This window comes from Miniopterus natalensis, chromosome 8 (genome assembly GCF_054644295.1).
Source record: "Miniopterus natalensis isolate mMinNat1 chromosome 8, mMinNat1.hap1, whole genome shotgun sequence".
NCBI classification, from domain to species: Eukaryota; Metazoa; Chordata; class Mammalia; order Chiroptera; family Miniopteridae; genus Miniopterus; species Miniopterus natalensis.
This window is the reverse complement of record NC_142088.1, coordinates 16,129,395-16,150,778: the sequence shown is the minus strand read 5'-3', so window position 1 is coordinate 16,150,778 and position 21,384 is coordinate 16,129,395. Positions and strand designations below refer to the sequence as shown.

Below are 21,384 nucleotides of genomic sequence, written 5' to 3'. Positions count from 1 at the left end.
TCTTCTTTATACAAGACAGTGCTCCTGAAAAGTGTGTAAACATATTGAAAACGAGATTAGATGTATCCTATGGATTTTATATATCCTATGAATTCTTGTATGAAGAATACATTCTTAGTCATACAAATGATTGCATCCCCAAAGTCTCTTTGAAGTTCAGATTTCCCTAATCCTATTTCAGTGAAAGCGAAATATAAAAACCTGTAGGCATTAAACACTCCGAGAGCCCGTTTAACAGACTAAGGATAGACGCAAGCCAGAGCAAGTTTGTAAAAAGACCCTCGCTGTCTCTGGGTAACTTCATATACTGCATACACGGACCGCATGCGTTGATGTCGACCCGCATCAGTACTTGTAATTTCCTGTGAGTGTACTTTAAATAATTTGCAGGTTTTCAAAAACAGACGTGATTTTTTTCTTCTAAAGTTAACAGTATCAGTCTCATTACAGTCATATAAAATAATCCAAACTTTCTAAAGTGACAGAAAAAGGGGCAGAAAAGGAGATTACTAGCTAAAGCTACCAATTAATATCTGACTGGTCCTTTGACTCTCCTAATTTTCCTCTTGCATGCAATTCAGAAAAAAGACAGACTTGCTAGATGTCACGCACTACGCCCTGGCAGAATCTTTATCCATCGTAGGGCAACGGTGGCTGCTCTAAACTCAGGATGCCCATCATGATGGCAGTGCTCCCCTATTATCTCTCTGGGTGTCTTGGCATTTCTTATCTTCTGCCACCGACACGGTCCCCGTGGGCCAGCAAGCTGGTCTATCTTTATGCATCATGAGACCACTGTTCACTGAAAAAGAAGAGACAGAAAGAGACTTTACCCGCAGAAAGGAGAGGTCCCGGTTGTGCTCGATGCTGGTTATCTCCAGGTTGCCCATGACCACCTCACAGTTCTCATAGTACTTGCGCAGGGCTCGATACTGCTGCTCCAGGTCGGAGAGAGAGCTCAGCTTATTCTCTGTTCCTGCGCACACTGCGAGACAAGAAGACACACGGGGAGTCACATAACCTTTATACGACGCGGACAATAACACCTCCCTCAGCTCTGTGTTCCACAGCCCTGAATTAAATACAATGCCCTGAATTAAAACATCGCAAAGGCCATTAAGACCTGTAGCCCACACTGATATCTTCGCTTTTATTTTTTCCAGCTTTATTGAGACATAGCATCGTGTAAGTTTAAGGTGTGCAACATGCTGGTTGGATATACATATGTTGCAAAATGATTATCAATAGCTAGCTGACACCTTCATCATCTCACATAATTACGATTTCTTTTTTGTGGTGAGAACTTTTAAGATTTACTCTTAGCAACTTCCAAGTAGATCACACAATATAGTTAACTCTAACCACCATGCTATACACTAGATCCCCAGAACTTACTCATAACTGGAAGTTGGTACTCTGACATGCCCCCCATTTCCCCTAACCTGTAACCCCTGGAACTCACCATTCTTTTATGAGTTCCCCTCATGCTTTTATGAGCCCCCTTTTTTAAGATTCACATATAAGTAATATTGCACATTTATATTCATAAGTTGCATGTGCGAACAACAGTGAGTGAGAAGACATAGGTTCCACAGAAAGGCATAGCAAGGAGATAAATTTAAAAGAATCACATTCCTATAAGCAGACCAAGCAGATGAATAATTTAATCTCATTTGAACAAGATTTTCTTTTGTACTTATAATTCACTCTATTTTCTAACAGGGTAAATTCTATATTTGCAAATAAGTGAAAATCAAAAGGCAATAAAGTAATGATTTTTTTAAAAATATTTCTCTATTGCAAACTTGCCCTTTTAAAACTTGCCCTTTTAAACCCACAAAATACTATCTTTTAAAATATAAATATTAAACAACTTGGATTGAGATATTTAAAAGCATACACTACAAAAAGATTACATAATAAAATTTAACCTTTTTGATATAAACAGGGGCATCACTACATATATTCATCAATGTTCTGCAGTACAATAGGCTGTTAATAAATGATCTGTTTTCCACCTTTGGGGGCATGGTTCTTAAATCTGTTCACATGTGAACACACGAGTGTACAAACGTGTGTTTTTGGGTTTTGTTTTGATATACTTTCTGTCCTCTGGAAGTCAGAGCTTTAGTTATTATGTCTCATGGCTTATTCACCTGCCTGAACAAAGTCTAGACCATTGAAGCACCAATTTGAATCTTCAATGGACTGAAAAGCTATATTATGGATCTTATAAAATAGTATGTAAAGTTTAAAAACTGGATAGTGAATAAATCTTCTTTGAGTAAGTTACATAATATACATTAAATTTTAGGTAAGATATATAGTGTAAACTTTGAAGACACTGGAAACACAGCTTGGTAAGCGTGTCATACACACATTTGAGTGTCATGTACACTGAAATGACAAAGTAGTCCTGATCCTGATGTGGTGTTCAGTGAAATGGGTTTCAGTACAGGAAGGAGATAAAATTCTAGCTGGGAATATCTTAATAATTAGGGCCACCTTAAGCCTGCTTTTGCCTGGCGACATTAAAAATAACAGAAGTTGGAATCTAAAAGTTTTGAACAATAATGTAAACTTTTAATCATATTATAAGCACATTATAAAAACAAACACAGAACACAACCTTTTCTTGTCTGGATTTCTAAAGCTCATCAAACTGTGTATTTTCTAGAAATGCTCTTTTAATAGTGGAATTGTGTCCCTCTGAAAGATTTACAGAAGTCCTAACTCCTAGTACATGCAAATGTGACTTTATTTTGAAATAGGGTCTTCATAGATGTAATCAAGTTAAAATGACAATATTAGGGTGGGCCCTAATCAAATATGAGTGGTGTTGTCCTAAGAAGAGCAAAATATAACGTGATTACACAGGGAGAGAGCCATGTCACCTCAGAAGCAAAGATGGGAGTGATGCAGCTACAATCCGAGAAATGCCAACCACTGATGGTCACTACCAGAAGTGAGGGAAAGGCAAGGAAAGATTCCACCCAGAGTCTCAGAAGGAGCATGACCCTACGATACCTTGATATCGGACTACTAGCCTCTAGAATTGTGAAAGAATAGATTGCTGTTGTTTTAAGCCACCTAGACTGTAGTACTTTGTTATGACAGCCCTAGAAAATCAATACATAATCTTTAGACTATTTCTCTTTGAAATCTCACATATAAAGAAATGTTCAGTGTCACCTCCTCTGTCCAGAGTCCTATGCTTATCACCTCCTAGGAATTCTCCCATCTGAATGCCAGTCCCTCATATACCATGCTGGAGTCCATTTGTTGCCTTTGAGATGCACTTTCAGTGGTGATAAGGTCAGATGCAAAGACATCTAGGATCCTCAACATCCATTCTCTTCTTGCTACAGTAACAGACTGCACAGTGTCAGCCAGGCAGGTTGCCACCCCAAATGAAGATGACCTTTCTCTAATCGCTTTGGAGGTAAGCTTAGCAAGGGACTAGGTTGTGACATGTTGTATGATCCCTTCCTACAGCTTTCTTTAAACCTTGGTTGGAGCCCGGCTTGGCCTCCTTTCTTCCTCACGCCTTTCTCCAGCCTGTTGGCTGAGATAGAAATGCGGAGGCTTAAACTTGAACCACCACCTTGGACCCTAAGGATGAAGTAAATGCTTTAGAGAGACTGAGAAGTGAGCGAAAAAGAATCAGGGCTTTCAAACAATTGAGGTTTTACATTGTTTATCATTAACATTAGGATAATGGTGAACTTTGTTCCTAGCTGCTAAAATACAATACATAGAAAGGATTAAATTCTAGTTAAATTATATGCTTTTGACCTTAAGTAATTTTAACAATTCTGTCTGGTTGTTTCACTGAATTTATTCAAATCACAATGAAACTACAAAATCATTCCTGATCATCTGAATATTTTACTGGTCCTGTGGAAGTTTTCATTGTCGCTAAAACCAACAAACACTAAAAATAGGAATTTCTATTGATAACTACAATAATATCCAACACGAGAGGAGAATATAAGAAACAATTGATTTATGTACATGATCTTTGTCATCGAGATCAAAATCCAGCTTTTTTTCCAATACATTCTAGAGACAGTCTAAGAAACACCATAATCCATGATCTTCATTTTATTACTCTCAGCAAATTTATAAACAAAATATTTGTAAACTTGTTAAATGTCTGCTAGAAAAAGCTACTATTATATCAATTCATGAAATATGGATTTCAATTATTTTAAATTCCTTTGAAGACAATCTTATATTTTAATGCAATTACTGATAAGGGTAATTAATCAGTTAACTCGCTGCACCATTTCCAAAATATATACAATGACACATTGCAATTTATGTACAACTGGAGTTCTACAAGTTTCTTTCAATTGGAAATAAAACCCTTACTTTAATATTAGCATATTAAAAATCAGTATGTAAACATCTAAATGAAAAGGTTTCTAAAATACTTAGTGTATTCTTCTCTATAGAATCTTAAACAAATTTTGAGAGAAACATCTATTAATATAACTGTAACGGATTTTTGCATGTTTCTCATCTGCATATATAAAAGGTACACAATAGAAAATTATTAATTTTTATTACAAAATATATTTATATAAGAAACTCACAAAGTCTGTAAACTCTTTGAAGACAGGTGCAATATATTAATCATTATTTTGAATCTGCTGAGCTATAGAGCACAGTGCTTTGCAAGAAATTACCTTTTAATAATATTAATTTAATTGTTATAAAACAGTTTTAACTACTATTCAGATAATGACCCTCTATTCAGAACAGTGTCCATTGTTCAATCAATGATCAGCTTTGTTTTATATATATCATACAAAAAATATTTTTCAACAACAAAATAATTCTCCAATAAACAGAAAATCTGATTAATCAGAATAATCTATTTTCCAAACATTCTGGTCTTTGGAATTTTACTACACACAGTTCCATTTTGGAAACATTTTTGTCTCAGAGAGAATCTCCTGTATATTTGTTTGACTCGAGCTACCTGTAATCAGTTAAATATTCTTTTAAACTTTCATCTTGAAAGACAGACTTGGTTTTAAAAGAACTAATTTGGGTAGATGTGTAAAAATCATTTGTATGTGTCTTCACGATGCCCTCACTGAATGCCTCACAACTTCTATTTGTCAATCGATTTTACAATCAGGCAATGTATACAAGACAATGCTAAAACCATCAAGTTTCATTGATTTCACACAGCTGTTTATCAAACAGAATTGAAAAATCATCCCACTAGCCAAAACAAGTTTAACAAAATTCAGCCTCCTTTGCCAACACTATTATGAAGTCCTTAAAATATAAGCTTACAATGGTTCAAGCTTCAAAATCCACAATTTTCATGTGCTCCTTAGAGTTTTCATTCCAACTGTAACTCCAGAAGTAGAGCTGTATGTGAGGCCTTAACAAAATCTCCAATTATTCTATTTGGTCCAATTTCATTGTAAATGTAGCTATAGTAGCAAACATGGCTTTTAATTCTTCTTGACTTACAATTTACACCCAACAGTGAGTGAACTTAATTCAATAAAAAATAAAAAAATTAAAAATAAGACTATAATTAGGATTTTGAAGCAATATAAAAAAAGGTTGATTAACAAAATTATTCACTTGGTTCATGGGGCAAATACATTAGAAGCAAAATGAAGATACATTAACAATACCCATATTAATACTAAAAATCAGTATTGCTTCTACTCCCGTTATGGCTATGGAAACCAGTATTCCATTGGCTTACACAAGAAAGACAAGAAGAGAAAAAAATATATAAATGTAAGTGAAACTTTCACCTAAATTTCAAATTGAATGCTTACATGAACTATGAATTAAGAAATGAATAATTATTTATTTAGCATCTACTGTGAGCTAGTACCATGAACAATATATAGGATGTCCCCAAAAATGTTGCACTTTAATAGCTGATAGCTCAATTGATGTCTTTCTTTTCAGATTTATCCCATTGGAATTAATAATGATATTCAAAGAGTGTACGTATTTTTGGGACACCCTGTACATTGATAAAAATGTCCAAGGTCTTGCCCGGCTGGGCGTGGCTCAGCGGTTGAGCATCAACCTGGGATCCAGGGGATCTCGGTTGGATTCCCGGTCAGGGCACATGCCCAGGTTGCGGGCTCGATCCCCAGTCGGGGGCATGCAAGAGGCAGCCGATCAATGACTCTCATCATTGATGTTTCTCTCTCTCTACCTCTCCCTTCCTCTCTCTGAAAACCAATAAAGATATATTTAAAACAAAAATCTATAAAAAAAAATGTCCAAGGTCTCTTGTAAGAGCTCATGTCATTTTAAAAGGCACCTGGGAAGGTAAGAAGCAAGGAGTATGGATAAGCTCTGTGTGTATTGTGTGTGCATCATTCAAGGACTGTCTGCATAAAAAAATATTTAGTAACCAGGTAAAAATTCTCTAATTTTTCTATCTCTTTTAACACTAATAAGTGCTTGCTTGCTCTTTCAAGAATGTTAACATAAAAAGTATGCTTTCGTTTAACGCACAGTGTTGTGCTGAGTATTTAGAAAGCTGGAGCTGTAGTAAACCTCAAAACATAAAATATTTAAAGAGAACGTGAGGAGCAAACATTTTCAGGGCCTGTTACTGAGGCTATCATGGCTCCGTGGAGACAGCCGGTGTTGGCAGCTCTGTGTTCACAATGAATCCGAAATGGGGCCAGACTTGCCATTTTCCGGCTATAGTCATGTGACCCCAGCTGCCTGGCGGTCCCCCCCAGCTGCCCGGCGGTTCCCCCCAGCTGCCCAGCGGTCCCCCCCACAAACTTGGACAGCATCTTCCTGACTGACTTCTGGGCTCCCTCTCTGCCCCATCAGTGCATTCTCTGCACGGAGACAGGGTGATCTCTTTAAAAATATAAATCATTGCCTTGGCCAGTGTGTTCAGTGGCTAGAGCATCCGCCTGTGGACTGAAGGGTCTCAGGTTCAATTCCAGCCAAGGGCAAGGACCTCGGTTGCAGGCTGGATCCCCGGCCCAGCTGAGGCAACCAGTCGGTGTGTCTCTCCCATCCGTGTCTCTCTCTCTCCCTCCCTTCCACTCTCTCTGAAAAGCAATGAAAAACATATCCTCAGGTGAAGATTAAATATATATATATATATATAAATCATTCACATGACTCCCTTACTAAAAACAATCCTTGGCTTCTAGTCGCACTTATTATAAAATCCAAGCTTCTTACTATAGCCTGTAAGAATGTATGTTCGGATCTTTGCTCAAATGTCACTGCTCTGTGCTGATCCATCTAAAATTTACTTGATCTGTATTTTATCTTTGTTTATTTATGCTAGTCTCTACATGCCTTCAGAGATGCTTAAAATGCTAAACTATATTGCACGGGGAAACAAGCTCATCATTGGAGATTATAAAATACATGATAGATCCAAAAATTATACATGATTGTCTCCATTTATGAATGGTGTTTTGTGAGTCGTCTGCTTTCCCCATATAATAGGTTATTCTTGTAATATTTTTTTCCATTTTGTATCTCAAAGGTTAGCTTAGTAAAGTTAAAATAACTACAAATAATTTTAAAATCATTATATAGGCCATCAGAACTGACTTGTAACTACTCACATATAAATTTTCGTTCCAGTTCTTTAACATTTCGTTGCCTTTAAATGTTTCATTGGATTTTTTCTTAAATTATGTTTCACAGAATTCCTATGTTGAAAGCTTAAAAACATAATAGAAACACTTCACAAGTTGAGAAATTATATTTCTGTCATCTATTCTTGAAAAAATTGTATATTCCTGATGACTTTCTTGCCACAATACCCTCACAGCTGTTTTTATCACCTCCCTTCCCCCCACCAAACACAAAGAGTCCTTCTTATTTACTTTGTAGTATTTCATTTTCTGTGGAAGTGCTAGGTCCTTAACTTTAATGTAGGTACTGGACTTGACAAGCAATTAAAGCAAACAATTTCCACTCATCAGGGCTTGCCAAATTAGTCATCTGCCATCTGCCCCATCATCTGGCTCTCCTTGAAGTCTTGCTGTGAATCTGGACTCACTCTCCCAGATTAAGAGAGACAGTGTGAACCTCCAAACTGGTGAAATGCCACTGGGAGTGGAGCGTGTAAACATTAGCAACCACCTTTCTTCTCTAGTTTATCATGCCTTCAACCACCCCCTTGCGTGTGATAAAAAAACCAGCCTGCCTGTGATGCCTTATCACTGTGAGACCTTTGCCATTCACTGCCATTCAAGTAGCAGTTTGTGGGATTTTTCCCCTGTTAGAAGTATTTAAAAGAAGAAATTGGACTAGATGTTCCTAATGTAATACTGGTTCTTACGTATCAAGGCCGGTGTCTTAGGCACTGATAAAGATGTAACTTAAGAAAGACTACGGCCTTTCTGTCGCCTTGGTCTGAGGATGAAGCTTTCTTTTTTGTTCTTTCCATCAGCCAGTGTTCACCTGACTGATAACATGAAATATAATAAGTATGCTCTAGGGACAGTCAATCAAACTATATCAGTAATGGGCAAAGTTGAGAAAGAGTGAGAGTGAAAGTGGCACTGTTGTCACCCACATGGTCCTTTTCAAGGTTCCTCTCTCCTTAAGGCGTCCTACAACCCAGGGCTGCTCTGGGGCAATTGGAGCCTTTGGACAAACGCAGTCAGATGCCCCTCTTCTGGGTGAAATAAGCTTCGTGCTGGGTAGGGAACATGTGGTTTGGCCATCGGGATGTGGGCTGCATTTTACTCCCTTGTGTCCCCTAGATCACAGCCTTTCTGCAGCGATGCACCTACAAAACTGTAAGCAAAGGCCTTGGCTAACTCCACTGTCCTGGATTATTCATCCAAAGTGGTTTATTCCAGGTAAAACTGTGTCTCAATAACTAAAAGTTCCTTCAAATGAAAAGTATGCTATTCGTAGACTTGGGGTAAGAGGAAGGCAATCAGCGGACAGACAACGCTTTGACTAAAGATCCTTCACTGTATCTTCAGTTCATGTGCATGAAAATCCTAATCTGAGACCACCCTCTAACATAATTTTTGGACATTTTAATCTGGGATTCTTAGTCACAAAAAAAGCACCCATCTGATAGTGATACAGACTACATAATAAAATACGTCATGTTATAATTTATTTTAAACAGTTTTCTCATAATGCCATCTATTATTCTAGAAATCAGATTCCATAATCGTCGGCAGTTTGGTGGCTTTAAAAAAGATCTAGGTGAGCTGTGGGTGGTTATTTTCACAACATAATCAACTGTAAATACTAACTGTAATGAGGTGTTTGACCAGGAGATAGAAGTCTCTAGGGCAATCTCTGTCATTCACTCACTTGTTCTGTCATGCATTTACTCAACAGCCCCGACTGGGCAACCATACGTGGCTTCTGGCTAGGTGTGAAAGAAAAAATAAGATCCCCTTCTCAAGTTTATAACATCTCACATTCTGATAGAAATTCTTTGTATAAATCTTAGGAATAACATTAGTTTACAAATTTAGTTGGGCTGCTATTAAAGATAATTTTTCCCGACTGATTCACTGTCAATGAACAAGACTCCCAATGTCAAAATTCATCTTATCTGCAATAAAATATGAATCCGAAAAAAAATACATGTAGCTTTGTATAATAAAAGGTGGACATCACTGTGAGAAGCCATTGTCCAGGAGGCCTTTCTCTGTAAGAGTAGTAAATGATATAAATGTATCCAGCAGCATCTGTGTCTAAAGAAATAGCACACCTTACAAATGATTTGTTCAGTAAGCCAGTCTGTGAAGACCTCTTCTCTTTCACTGGTCAGATACGACAAAAAGAAATTTCTCTGATACAGACAGGGTAGGCTTACTTTTCATAACTATATAGTGCATTTCAGGCTTAACTGTATGACTCAACTGTATGTTGTGAGTTTTTCTTTTTGGATTTTTTTCTTTCATTTTATTTAATTCAGAAATAAGATTTTATAGTTGTGAGATATCACCAAGACATGCTACCAGTAATATCGCCAGCAACTTCCCTCTGCATTCCACAATCTTCAAACATTAGCTAATGGGGTACTGGATGCTACACAGACAATCAGTTTGGGATGTTTGTCCATGAAAGTTGGGTTTAATGATCTGATGTCCCTAGAGATCCTGTTTTCATTACCTTTGGCTATATATCCGAAAGTGGGATTGCTGGATCATATAGTAGCTCCATGTTTTGTTTTGTTTTTTTGAGGAACTGCCATCCTGTTGTCTTCAACAGAGAGCAGAGTGGCAGTGCCCGGGGCTAGGGGATGGAGGAAATGGGGAGGTGTTGAGCAAAAGTTATAATATGAATATGGTCTGGAGATCTAACATAAAGCATGGTGATTATAATTAATAATATGGTATAATATATTTGAAGTTTCTAACAGAGTAGATCTTAAATTTTCTCACCATAAAAAAGAAACAGCAATTACGTTTCAGGATGGAGGTGTTATTAGATAACGCTCCAGTGGTAGTAATCACTTGGCAATATGATATATAAGTGATCCACACGTTGTACAACTTAAACTCACACAATGTTACATGTCAGTTGTATCTCAATAGTGCTGGAAAAATAAAATATTTCCAAAAAATCTGATATCCTACTTGGAAGCTTTATTACATGGCATCAAAAAGTAACCAAATTTATAGTAAGATTAAAATGTAAAAGTCCAACTTTTTAGTAGAACCTACATCATTCAACATAACACGAAAACAGCTGAAGTGACATTTAACATTGTTTTTTTTATTATTGAATGTGACCTCAGAAATGTCTGTACCTTTAAGAGAAATTCTTTTTAAAAAAACTTAGAAGGATATCACATTTACTAGATAGTAATGACACATTTGAACTTTTTCTTTCATTTTGGTTTCATCAAAAATGTTTAGGCAATGATAATAAAAGAATCGATGCCAAAACGTGTTATAAAGTTCCTAAATTATTTAATCTAAGACAGTTTCGTATCAAAAACATCACATTTAATGCTAAGGCATATGAATTCTGAGGCATCAGATTCTACTTTAAAAGTAAAAATGACCTATGATTTCCTTTCTTTATATAAAATGAGACTAGTACTAAGAAAAAAAGACCTGAATTATAGGTTTAAAATTATTTAATACTTGCACTGTCATTTCTAGTTTCATGTGAATCTTTGAAAGGCTGTGCAAATAAATATAACTTCTCCATATTGTATAACTAAAAAAATGTGTAATATGTAGCTGGCAAGTTTCATATGTGCAAAAATAATATTTTCTAGAAGGTAAATAAAAAAGTTAAGCTAAATCACTTAAACTGTTTACATAGAGATACAAGTGGAATGGAAATGCATTCTAACTAATATTTTAAACTTGTCACCATATTGAATAAAGGAAATGCATGCAAAGGTAGCCAGTTACTCAGGTAAAAATCTTTTCTAAGAGCACTAATCTAAGTCACACACAATTCCCCTAAACTCTGCCTTCCAAATGTCGGTGAGACCAGCCTGGCACCATCGGCCACACCTGACTGTCTCTACTTCAAGTCACCGCAGCTCTACATGAGCAGGGCGACAGGCTTCCATCGGATGCTCCTGCCTTTCTTCTTGTCTTCTCGGGCTCTTCTGTATCGAATACAAGAGATTTTATATGTTTTCACCCTTTAATCGAATCACTTATCCCCTTTGTTCAAGTATCTCCAAAGGTTCCTCATGTTAATCAGAATTTAAAAGTCCTTATCTTGATCTACAAGATCCTCATGCAATCGGAAGCCCTGCTACTTTTCTGATATCATCTCCCATGATGTTTGACTTACTAAGATCTGATCATAGGACTATCTTGCCTATCTTTGGACATTTCTGTAAGTTTCTAAATGCTTATTATCAACATACGAATTTGTCTTGAGGAACAGCAACAGCCTGGCATTGGTCCCTGCATGGTACTTTGACTAGCACTTTTCTAAAACATTACACTTTATACTTATCACTGCCAGCCACATTATATCTTTATTTAGAATATAAGCTCTATAAGAACAGAAAGTCTGTTTTATTTCCTGATATAAATATACATCATTTACAACTACTTGACCCATAGTAGGCATCTGATCAATATTTAATGGATGGATGGATGGTTGGCTAAAAAGTGTTAGAATTCTGTCTAGAATCCCTGCTCATATGTAAACTAAATGTTATTTATCAGAATGTTAAAATCATTTTATATGTTAAACAATCTTTAGAGATCAAGTCCAGTTTATACATATAGATGAGAAAACAGACAAGGTAAGTTCAAGTGCTCAAGAGAGGTCAGAGAGCTAGTCCAGGGCAGAAGGGGAGCAGGGCTCTTCCTCCGGGGCTATGGGCACCCGGCTCCGCGCCTCGCCTTACTCAGAGGGCCTCAGGAAACCGTCCAGCTACGTGGAAAGGGTTCCCGAGCTTCGGTTGTGCAGCCAGTAGCAGAACAACATCATGAAATTTGGCATGGTGCTTCAGAGCGTTTGGCTGAACAGCACTAGTCGATTATATAATTAGAAAATAGATCCTTAGCAAGATTCTTTTATTTCAATTCCAGGTTAAATGAAGTTAAATATCATTTAAAAAGAAAGTTTGATTTTTAAGAGTCCGTTTAACAAAAGCATTCTTTACATGTATTCAGAAGCTACCCAATATTACATGATGAACATAATCTTCAAAAAAGTTCAACTAAATCATGTGCTTCATCATAATTTTAATGTACTTCTGAAATTTAAAATCATTTCGTAAACAAGTAAGTTTTTTGTAATGGAAATAATCACCACTGAATTTGACTGTTTTGTAAATTCCAATTTCAAAGATCATGTTTGCCTAAATACATGCATAGCTGCACTTCACAATGGTATGACAGCTTAATGTCAGTGGATTTGAATATTAAATTATTCTTATAGCTATTATTACAGTTAATAGCATTTAAAAAGTGTTGTAGAATTTTTAAAGCAGTCTTATTCATATTAACCTTCTTGATCCTAAATTATTTAAGAGATGATTTTATAAGAGCCAAAGTCATTAAAGTAATTGCCAGGAATTTAAACTTTGGGTATCCTGGAAAACAGTGACTTCTGAAAGAGGTTCTGAAATTTTTTATCTAGGAATGAGATGGCAAAAATTGCAGCCAATACTAGATATCTTTAACTTGGTATTTCGAGTGACTCGCTGAGAAGAAACACAAAAAAATGGCATTCAGTAAAAATCAGTGGATTAAACGTTTCTATATTCACGGGAAAAGTGAGAGGTGATAATCTGCTCTTCCATGGACTAACTCTGTTTCAACCCTGTTTTCCTCCTCTTTACATATTGTCCAAATAGAAGTTAATTAGATACAGAAAAATTAACTAGAAATCAATCAGGGGTAGATGAGAGCTTTGACCGCCATTGCAATTCTGGTTATTAGGGGCCTCTGCTGGATCCGGCCTGATATTTTTCTTCTTTAGGATTGTGAGTTTACTTTCAACATGAATTCTCCAATACATGTTTCACTACCACTTGTGCACATGAGGGCTTCTTCTTTGGAGATGGTGTTAAATATCACTCACGTGTCGTTACCTGTTCAATCAAATCCTAGTCACCTGTTTGCTACTCAAGATTATCCAGGAATTGAGATCCTGCCACAATAGCCAAAGTTATTTTCTCCAAACGACTTTTCCAAATAATCAAAAGGTGATTTAATTGTCATCTGTTATTCAACTCACACACAACTCTACCATTTGTTTTAAGTGACTCCTTTCACCTCACCATGAATACTCCCAAAGTCTTTGAAAAATTCCATAACCATCATTACCTCCAACACCTGACTAAATATTTTTTTTTAGAAAAGGTCTGAACTATTCACTCAATTTACATTTCCCTAAAATTTATATACCAAATTTATTCTATTTTCATATTTCCTATGTTCTGTTATTACTAGTTAGGGAGACCAGGAATAGGACAAAGATTTGTAGATTTTAACCGAGACTAGTGTACTGTGACCTGGACGGAGCAAATAATAATACCAAAATTAAGAGGCTAAAGAACATAAAGTAAAACACTGGATTTGATATAGCTTAAGTGTAGAATACTTTTTTAAATTTCCAGTCTTAGCATTTATCTTGACTTAATTGATTAACAGTTTATACCTCACACTCATACACCACTTTTCTGGGATTAAAAAAAAATCAATTGAATGTTTACTCAGCAGCCTTCTATAAACTTAAGCATATTTGTTTCTTGTAAGCATATGCCAACATTTTCTGAGTGCTTTGAAAAACTATGAGTGTATGCATGCATACATTTTCATTGCCCATGTATGCTAAGTTTAAAAATTGTAATAGTGAAAAAATCCATTTGGTACATCAGACACTAGAGAAAAAAGTAAGCTGTTTGTTTCCAGCGGCAGTCCTCTGGCTCCTAGTCTGAGTGGCAGCCCCATCTCCCAGCGACAGCCACGCTGGACACGGCCAAGCTTCCACTCACTCACCGGCTATGCCGGCCTCTTTCACCCCATGCCTGCACCTTCATATTCCTCAGCAAACGGTATTCGGTACCAATGGTATTACATTTCAGGGTTGTTCAGTATAAAATTAACTTTCTTTCAGTATCAAAAGTGCTTCTTATGCCATCCTAAAATTGCCTCACCTTTAGGACTAAAGATAAGGGAAAAGACCATTGTTTATAAGTGACTCTGAGCGCCTTTCTACACATTGCTACACAGTCTTCCTGGATAAAACAAAACAAAACGAAAAGCTACAGACCAGTCAACTTGAGAGCTACCCAGTCCACTTGCTCTAACTTGCCATCTAATGCAGCCAATTCAACAGCCAAGCTTGGCTCTGCCCGCCTAGCCCTGAGCCCTGAGCCCTGAGCCCTGAGCCCGGAGCCCGGAGCCCTGAGCCCTGAGCCCGGAGCCCGGAGCCCTGAGCCCTGAGCCCGGAGCCCTGAGCCCTGAGCCTGGAGCCCTGAGCCCGGAGCCCTGAGCCTGGAGCCCAGAGCCCGGAGCCCGGAGCCCGGAGCCCGGAGCCCTGAGCCCTGAGCCCTGAGCCCGGAGCCCTGAGCCCTGAGCCCTGAACCCTGAGCCCGGAGCCCGGAGCCCTGAGCCCTGAGCCCTGAGCCCTGAGCCCGGAGCCCTGAGCCCTGAGTCCTGAGCCCTGAGCCCTGAGTCCTGAGCCTGGAGCCCTGAGCCCTGAGCCCTGAGTCCTGAGCCCGGAGCCCGGAGCCCGGAGCCCTGAGCCCGGAGCCCTGCAGCCAGCACACCATAAGCCCAATTTCCTGGGCTCTTTCTCTGGTACCTTCTAACCCTGTTTTCTTTTTTTAAAATGGTTAATGTTGACATTATTGCAGGTGTGCCCCCCCTTTGCCCCCCCACTCACAAATCCCCTCCCTTGGTCTTCACCAACTGCCGTCTGTGTCCGTGGAGTTTGCGGGTATAGTATGTTCTTTCGCTAATCCCTTTGCTTTCTCTATCCGGTCACCCCCACCCCGTTTTCTGAATTCTTCACTTCGCTAACCTGTTTTCGAGCCCTCAGGGTTCTGATGATCTCTCGCCTCCCCTTTAAAACTGCCGGCCCGTATTGACCTGGTTCCCTTCTCGCGCTGCTTGGGAAAACTCTGCTTGAACTGGCCCTTCCCTTATTCAGGCCCAAGGAACTTGCCCCTAATCTGCCCCCACGGGTCATGGCCCACATGCGCTCCCTAGAGTGTCTCCAGCAGGGGCCAGGTCACTGCTCCCTTCTCATCAAGGTCCGATGCAAGCCTGAGGTTTCATTTAACTGCTTGTTATCCTGGCATCTTCCTATCTTTGCTTGACTCAGCTCTGGCCAATATCTCCAGCTTTCCACCTAAAAATGAGCCGAGGTACAGAATTCATTATTCACCCCGGTGCCAGTTACATTTTAGACGGGGCCCCTTCACAGCACTAACGCACACCTTGTCGGCTACCCTGACGAGTCACAGGCTGGGGGCTGGTTTCTAGTCAGTTTTCTGCCTTCTGTTGATATCACCCTGTTTTCAACCTCAACACTGAAAAAAATAGCCAAATACACAAGTGCCAAAAATCGTTGACAGTGGAACTCTAGAAGCATACGGTGCTAAGTTCGCAGAGAAAACAATCCTCAGCTAAGGAATATTCTTCATTTGAAACTATGTGTGGACTGCTGCTTCTCTCTCTCCTTTGAAAAGTCAGCCCACTCGAGGGCCAAGTGTCGCCTGGGGACTTTCCCGTGCAGAAAGCACTGTGCTGGCTCTGAAGCACTGAGATTCCATAGCAACAGGAGCAACACTTGAAGTGCTCTAGGACTCCTACAGTCTTTATCTCTGAACAGCTAGGGGGCTTTTTGCAGAGAGGCCCCTAACTACTGCAAGCATTCACTCTATTTAATGCTTCTTAATTAACGCTGCACAAACACCGATTCTGCATGGGCCGCGAAGTCTTTGTTTGTCCCGGATTTGCTTTCTCAATAGATTTGGAAACGGCAGCAGAAGAGTGTGCCAGACTTCCCTTCGCTACCCCAGTTCTCCCTCAACACACGAGGATCTCCATTCTAGAAGGTGTCGGTTAAAACAGGATAAAACTCATATGGGGACTGGCAAAGGAAAGGAATTCTGGGGGAGGTGGCAAAAGGTTGGGAAAGAAAAATCTCTGTTTGTTGTTATTATTTGCACCTTTCAAGCAAGAATTATAATTTTGCAATAACTGGATTTTTCCATAATAATACAATATGTGGACTTAATCTAGAGTCACTTAAGAGTTAGATGAGATGATCTCTCAGGTCACTGCCAGTTCTAAAATTCTATCTAGAGAGCCTCTACGTTGCATTCTGTAATGGCACATCACCTGAGGGTTATTACCCCAAAGCACACAGGCTAAAACTCAAAGAATAAAACTCAGAGATGAAAGTGAAGCATCCACCATCTAGTCTCTAACTACTATAGTGCGCAACTCTAAAAATCTCTTTGTAAACATCTGAGAAAGAAAGAAAGAAAAGAGACATCTTCTCAAGCAAAGTTAAATAAATTGAGGATGCGTCTATTGAAAATCTCCTTCGGGGTATAGGGCTTCTCAGATAGAAAATCATATCTACTAAAACGAAATCCTGTTCATTTGAGAAACATTGTAAAGATCTGTTTTGCTGTCTGTTTGAAGCTTAGCAGTAACCCTTGATTGGAGGAACTGACTTCCTAAAGCACCGTAATACTAAGTTTCTTCACATTTGCAACAGTGTGAAGGTAGCATCCCGAATGTTCTCAGTCCAATGACCTCTCTTCTCTTATTTGTCTTTCCTTTCTCTTCTAAGATATGGCAAATAATTGTTGTAATATCACAGAACTAAGGTGTGGCGTTCACACTGTTTACTGAATTATTTTTTGCAGACTTTATGTTGGAATTTGCATTCATTATTAATGAATACATGTTACTAAACTTCAAGATCCTATTCTATTACTCCACGTGGCACCAGGGGGCAGCACGATTCCCAGAGAACATTCTTTGGATGCAGGACAGAGAAAAGTTACAAGGGAAAAACTGGTACAAAACACCTGAGCAGTATTAGGAATTTTCCCCCCAAGTGTCTCATTTTTCTCCTGCAGCCTGAAAACTAGCGGGCCTCAGGACATCACATCTTCAAGGAGGGGTAAGCGTGTCAGCAGGTACCTCCAGCTCACCTGGTAAAATTCAAAAGGACGAGAGGTATCCTTAGGGGTGGGTGTGCTTGTGTATTATCTCTCTGAAGTACAAGAATAAAATATTACCATTTTCAGGATTCTCTTTCAGTTTGAAAATAAATGTGACAGTAAAACATATCAAATGGTATAATTTCCCCTTCATACCAGGGGAAAGAAACATGAGAAATACAAGTGCACTCTGTGCTTTGCAAGGTACTGGAATAAAGGAGGGGTGGAGGGGCAATGAAAAAGGGAGGCCTCAAAGATTAAAAAAAAAAAGCTTGATTTCCTTAAAGAATTTATAGACCAAACATACCACATTTGGTCAACAGTCAACAAATTATTATATTTTATCTTTAATATTAATTTGCTAAATTTATATGAATGATATTTGTCATACAAATATGGGTAGTTTATCATTAATTTGTTTTTTATGCCTTACTATTTACAAAAACTAATTGCTGCCTGGAGTACCACGTTTAAAAGTTTACATACAATTTTTAAAGCAGTAGGTTCATTTCATGAATTATTTTTCATTTTTAAAAATTATTTATTGTTTTTATGGATTCATAAAATGAAATGGGTCATAAAGAGTTAAAAATGTGTTATAACTTTTACATGGAAATAAACAACTTATAAAATGCAATAACATCTGAAGGCAACAATATCACCAAAGGGAAAAAATATTTGACTCACCTACAGGAAGACAGAAACAGCAGCACAGTAGTATATGCAGTTGAAATGTTTTCCATGCTCTTAGTCTTAATTTACAGAGACACTGAGATGTTCTTACATTAAAAAAATACAAACACACACACACGCACACACACACTCATACACAATGCACCCTTCCAATATCCCTGCTTCTTCCTTACACAGTAAAATGACTTTCTTCTTTCACCCCTAAACAGAATTCACTCATTCACTTTGTTTATTCAGAAGTATTTTTTCAACACTAGAGAGAGACTAGCACGCAGAAAGCACTAAAACAACACTAGCCTAGCAGAAGGCATTCAATAAGTATTTGTTCATGTATAAAGTACCCCAAATCACCCAGAATCAGAGCTGGAGATGCAACTTGCAAAATGAGAGTAGTGCTTTCCTAGGGCCTTCATCATGAAGTCCCACAAAATGAGTGGCTTAGAAAAATAAATATATCCTCTCGGTTCTGGAAGCTAGAATTTTGAAATCAAGGTGCTGGCAGGGCCACACTCCCCTCAAAGACCTTAGGCAAGCATCCTGCCTTGATTTTTCCAGCTCTGGTAGCCCTTGTCATCTTGGCTGTGGCAACACAAGTCTACTTTCTGCCCCCATGTCCACATGATGTTCTCCCCGTGTCACTGTCTTCACATGACTGTCTTCTTATGACACCAGTCACATTGGATTAGGCGTCTACTCACTCTAGTATGACCTCGTTTTAACTAATTACATTTGCAATAACCTATTTCCAAATAAGGCCACACTCTGAGGCACTGGGTCTTAGGACTTCAACATATCTTTCGCGGAGACACAATCCGGCTCATTACTAGTGACAGCAATTTTCTCTTCTGCACTTTCACGTTTCCCTCAACCTGCCTTTGCCTACCTTTGTTCCTCTGAGTTGGTATCATTTTGAGACTCTACTGTGGACACAGACTCCCCTCACACCTCTCACCTCCTGAGGTTACCCATTATTTCGCTCGACTCATTCTGCTGGTGCTCGGTTTGGCTGTGCTAGTCATACAAATTAGCATCATTTGCAAGAGCTGCTTACATTCATGCCTAATTATCATGCGGTAGAATAACAATTATGCATATCATTAAATTCATGTGAGATAACCTTCAGTGTAAGTTTTATTTGATTGTGGCACTAAACTCTGCTCATGCATGCTTGAACTTCATAGCGGGTTGCTCAGGAAGAATGGCTGTCTCTGCCTCTTAAAAATAATGACAGTAATATTGGCCATAACCCTAACCTCCAACAGAAATATTGCTTCCATAACTTGGTACCCACCTTGAGAAAGGTTACTGCAATCAGTTCTGGATTAAATGAAATCAATATTTTAGCCATTAAGTATGAATGAAAATGTTATATTTTATTCAACATTTTTAAGCTTTCTAATTTGCATTTGTTTTCCAACCGGAAAGATACATAGTTTCATAGTATAAAGCATGTGATGTTGTGGTTTAACAAACATATTCTAATCCCCTCATTAAACTTTTGAGCTGTAGAATTAAAACAAATATGCTGCCATCTAATAATGTATACATGTTCTTTGTTCTGCTTTCACATATTTTTTTGAAGTTACTTTTATTTATTTTTAAATCATATACTGTGGCAATGTGATATAAAATCACATTACCCCACCACCACCAGGAGTATAATTAGGTAGGCATTTAAAAATTTCATCTATTTCTTTAAATTTTACACATAATAATTTTAGAATATTTAGAAATATAAAGTGGTACACATAAGAATGATCCATAATCATACCACCCAAAAATAGCTACTTTTAACATTTGTGAATAATAGTGTCACTAAATTTGAAAGTTCCCAGTCCCACTCCTATTCCAGGCAACCTCGGTCATTTTATTCAGATATATTTGAATGAAGATTATATTTTACAAAAATTTTGTAACATGGTTTTAATTTAAAGTATATCACAAACATTTGCTCATAAAAATAATCATTTAATAGGTCATATGGTTGTATTGCTTATTATAAATTTAGGTCTATTTGGAATTCTCAATTTTTGTAAAACATAGTTAAGAGCTCTGCCTCTAAAATAAGTCTTCTTGTGGTCAATTCTGTTCCATTATCTACTATTTTTGTGACCTTGGGCTACTTAATTTTTTCCTTGATTCAGTTTCCTCTATAAAAGATAGTTAATAATATCTTCTAGAGTTACTGTGATGATTAAATAAAATAATCTACATAAAGCACTGGGCATACATAGTACCGAGCACATTCTAGGACTCCAATAAACAGTAGCTGTCAATCATCAGGTTTACAGAATGTATTATCTTCCATTGCACTCATGTGTTGACGCTCCTGGTTTTCTTCTTTCTCTCTGGACATTCCCTTCCACCTTCTTTGCCACTGGCTCTTCCTTGGCCTTTCCATCTAAATGTTTTCATGTGGAACTTAGGCTTTCCCTCCATTCTCTACATGTACTCCTCCAACAATCCCACTACTCCAGGGGCTTTCATTAGCATCTATATACTGAGGGTGCCCAGATTTCTATCTCTAGGCCACATCACTCTTTCTGAACTTTTGCAGGTATAGTTCATTGCCTATTGCACATTTCTGCTCGAAAGTCTAAAAACCCTGCAAAATCAACATGCTCAAAACTCAACGTGTCCTTCTGTCAAAATGAGCTTCTCCTCCTCTTGTGTTTCCTTATTTGGTGAACAACCACCAGTAGCGCTTAGCTACTGCAGGCCAAATGCTTATTTTCCACTCAGCTCTCTCCCATACCCCACAACAAATACATCTCCAAGTCACTGTGATTTCGTATCTCAAATAGCTTTAATTATCTTCATTTCTCTGCCATCCTACTGTCACTATCCTAGTCTACACTCCTCCTAGCTTTTTCCTGATTGCACACATCCATGATAATCCAAACCACTTTGCATACAACCATAATTTAAAACATGAATTAAAAAACAATGAAATATGATCATGTAGCAGCCCCTTCTTAAAATCTGTTAATAGTTTGCCTGGGCTTCGCTGTTCAGCATCACGTTCCCCAATCCATCCTTGCACAATTAGCTCTCTT

General features: G+C 38.1%; 1 protein-coding gene across 1 annotated transcript in view; it reads right to left on the bottom strand.

Annotated features, from left to right (window-relative positions):
• The window catches only part of ERBB4 (erb-b2 receptor tyrosine kinase 4), a 796,211-nt gene that overhangs the window by 493,454 nt on the left and 281,373 nt on the right, over nucleotides 1-21,384 (bottom strand). Inside the window, exon 2 of the mRNA XM_016196749.2 lies at nucleotides 834-985. Within this exon, the coding sequence (XP_016052235.2) occupies nucleotides 834-985 (152 nt within the window). The remainder of the gene's footprint in view (nucleotides 1-833; nucleotides 986-21,384) is intronic.